Source organism: Zingiber officinale, chromosome 7A (genome assembly GCF_018446385.1).
Source record: "Zingiber officinale cultivar Zhangliang chromosome 7A, Zo_v1.1, whole genome shotgun sequence".
Lineage (NCBI taxonomy): Eukaryota > Viridiplantae > Streptophyta > Magnoliopsida > Zingiberales > Zingiberaceae > Zingiber > Zingiber officinale.
Window position 1 is genome coordinate 36,994,275 of NC_055998.1, and position 1,723 is coordinate 36,995,997.

The following is a 1,723-nucleotide window of genomic DNA, read 5'->3' on the forward strand; positions in this document are numbered from 1 at the left end:
TCACTTAGGTGAAAGGATGTTTTCTGGATTAATATGCAAGTACAAAGCACTGTATTATATGTTATTCTATAAAGTTCTGTCAGTGTAAATTATCTAGTTTCTTTATCTAGCTTTTGTTCCACTATTGGGTTTGTTTTTCTAATAATTACTCGTGCAACAAAATACTGAGCAAGAAGCTGTAGATCTTATAATCAGGTAAAGTAGAAAAAGTTAACTACTTCATTATGCTTTCATCTTAGTATTTGTATATTTGATTTGTCTTCTTTGAACCAGCTTCAAGTCAAAAAGTCAGATCCTCTAGATAGCTGTTAAAAATAAGGTATTATTTGGTTTGTCAGTGATCTTAATATTTGGTAATATTTGGTCTTTGATGCTCACGACAGAGTTCCAACGCTGCATGATTACCTTGTTCAAGCAGATTGCTCGCTGCCTCAGTAGCTCGCATTTTCAGAGTTCCACAGCTCTTCTTTCTTATGATGATCTTGTTCTTGCAGATTTGTGTTTCCTCTGTGGACCCTTTGGCATTTCCTTCTGCAGTGGAAGCAGGTGCCCAAATGGTTAGGATGCGATGAACTTGACTGGTTTCGATCGGATTGTCTGTCATACCAAACATTAAAATCCTTGTGCTAAATGCAGGTGGAAATTGGAAATTATGATTCTTTCTACGAGATGGGAATTCAGTTTTCCCCTGAACAGGTATATGAATCATGATCGTACTTTTCCTTGCAGTTCCTCGAGTATTTTCAGCTATTTCTATCTCGTCACTATTCTGTGGTGCCATTGTCAGATTCTAAAGCTCACTAGAGAAACTAGAAGGATTCTTCCATCCATTACACTGTCTGTAACCGTGCCACACATGCTTAGTCTCCCTGATCAGGTAGCTCATTTATTTCCTCGTAAACTGAGATTTGTCACTAACACAATCTCTCGTTGTTTTTTGTTCAATTTAAAAAGGTGAAGCTAGCAGAGTTGCTGGAACAGGAAGGTGCTGATATAATCCAAACTGAAGGAGGGAAATACTCAAGTCCATCAAAACCTGGTGTCCTTGGTTTGATCGAGAAGGTAACAACAGTACGAATAAGAAATCTTAGCACACTTGTGATGAAAAATGTGATATTTTTCCTCTTTAAAATGTAGGCCACACCAACGCTAGCAGCTGCATACTCCATTTCCCGAGCAGTTCAGATTCCAGTTATGTGCTCATCTGGATTAAGCGCTGTCACTGCACCTATGGCTTTAACAGCAGGAGCAGCTGGTGTGGTATGCGTTCTTTTGCTTTCTAATCTAATCATTATCTGCTACTAGTGAAAGAAATATAGACTCTTTCAGATTCTCTTGTGTTCTTGATTATCTGCTACTACTTCATTGTCAGAAGTAGTTGAACACTAACACTTGGACGCCAACATTTTGAGTTGGCGCCTAGATTTGACCATCTAATAGACACGGCTAAAGGATCAACTTCTATGAACACCCTTAATAACTTATACAGATATTTGTGAACAATTAGGTTGGTGGCTATCATTTATCCTCCCTTTTTGTTGTTTTTTCCATGTACCCAATGCAGCTTTCATTTCAAAGGTTCCAAGCTGATGAACAAGGATGGGTGGACACAATCAAGTCAGTGCGATTTGGAGGAGCTGTCAGGATTAGTACCATGGATTGGCTTGGGCAATCTCAATATTTGCGTCAAACTGTCTTCTGGCCTTCCCTATCATCTGCAGTA

The 1,723-nt window shown here is 38.8% G+C and overlaps 1 protein-coding gene across 1 annotated transcript; it reads left to right on the forward strand.

The window, feature by feature from the left end:
• The first annotated feature begins 473 nt into the window (after positions 1-473).
• On the forward strand, positions 474-1,305 carry LOC121999346 (uncharacterized protein ycf23-like). Its single transcript, XM_042554039.1, has 5 exons — positions 474-557; positions 637-696; positions 788-877; positions 955-1,062; positions 1,138-1,305. The coding sequence occupies exons 1-5, from the start codon at positions 474-476 to the stop codon at positions 1,303-1,305; spliced, it is 510 nt and encodes a 169-aa protein (XP_042409973.1).
• The last annotated feature ends 418 nt before the right edge of the window (positions 1,306-1,723 follow it).

Bases quoted from the DNA above. Each gene is read 5' to 3' on its own strand.
- LOC121999346 (XM_042554039.1), top strand. From the start codon at position 474: ATGATGATCTTGTTCTTGCAGATTTGTGTTTCCTCTGTGGACCCTTTG. The intron at 558-636 runs GTTAGGATGCGA...TGCTAAATGCAG, and splicing joins TGGAAGCAGGTGCCCAAATG to GTGGAAATTGGAAATTATGA. The intron at 1,063-1,137 runs GTAACAACAGTA...TTTAAAATGTAG, and splicing joins TCCTTGGTTTGATCGAGAAG to GCCACACCAACGCTAGCAGC.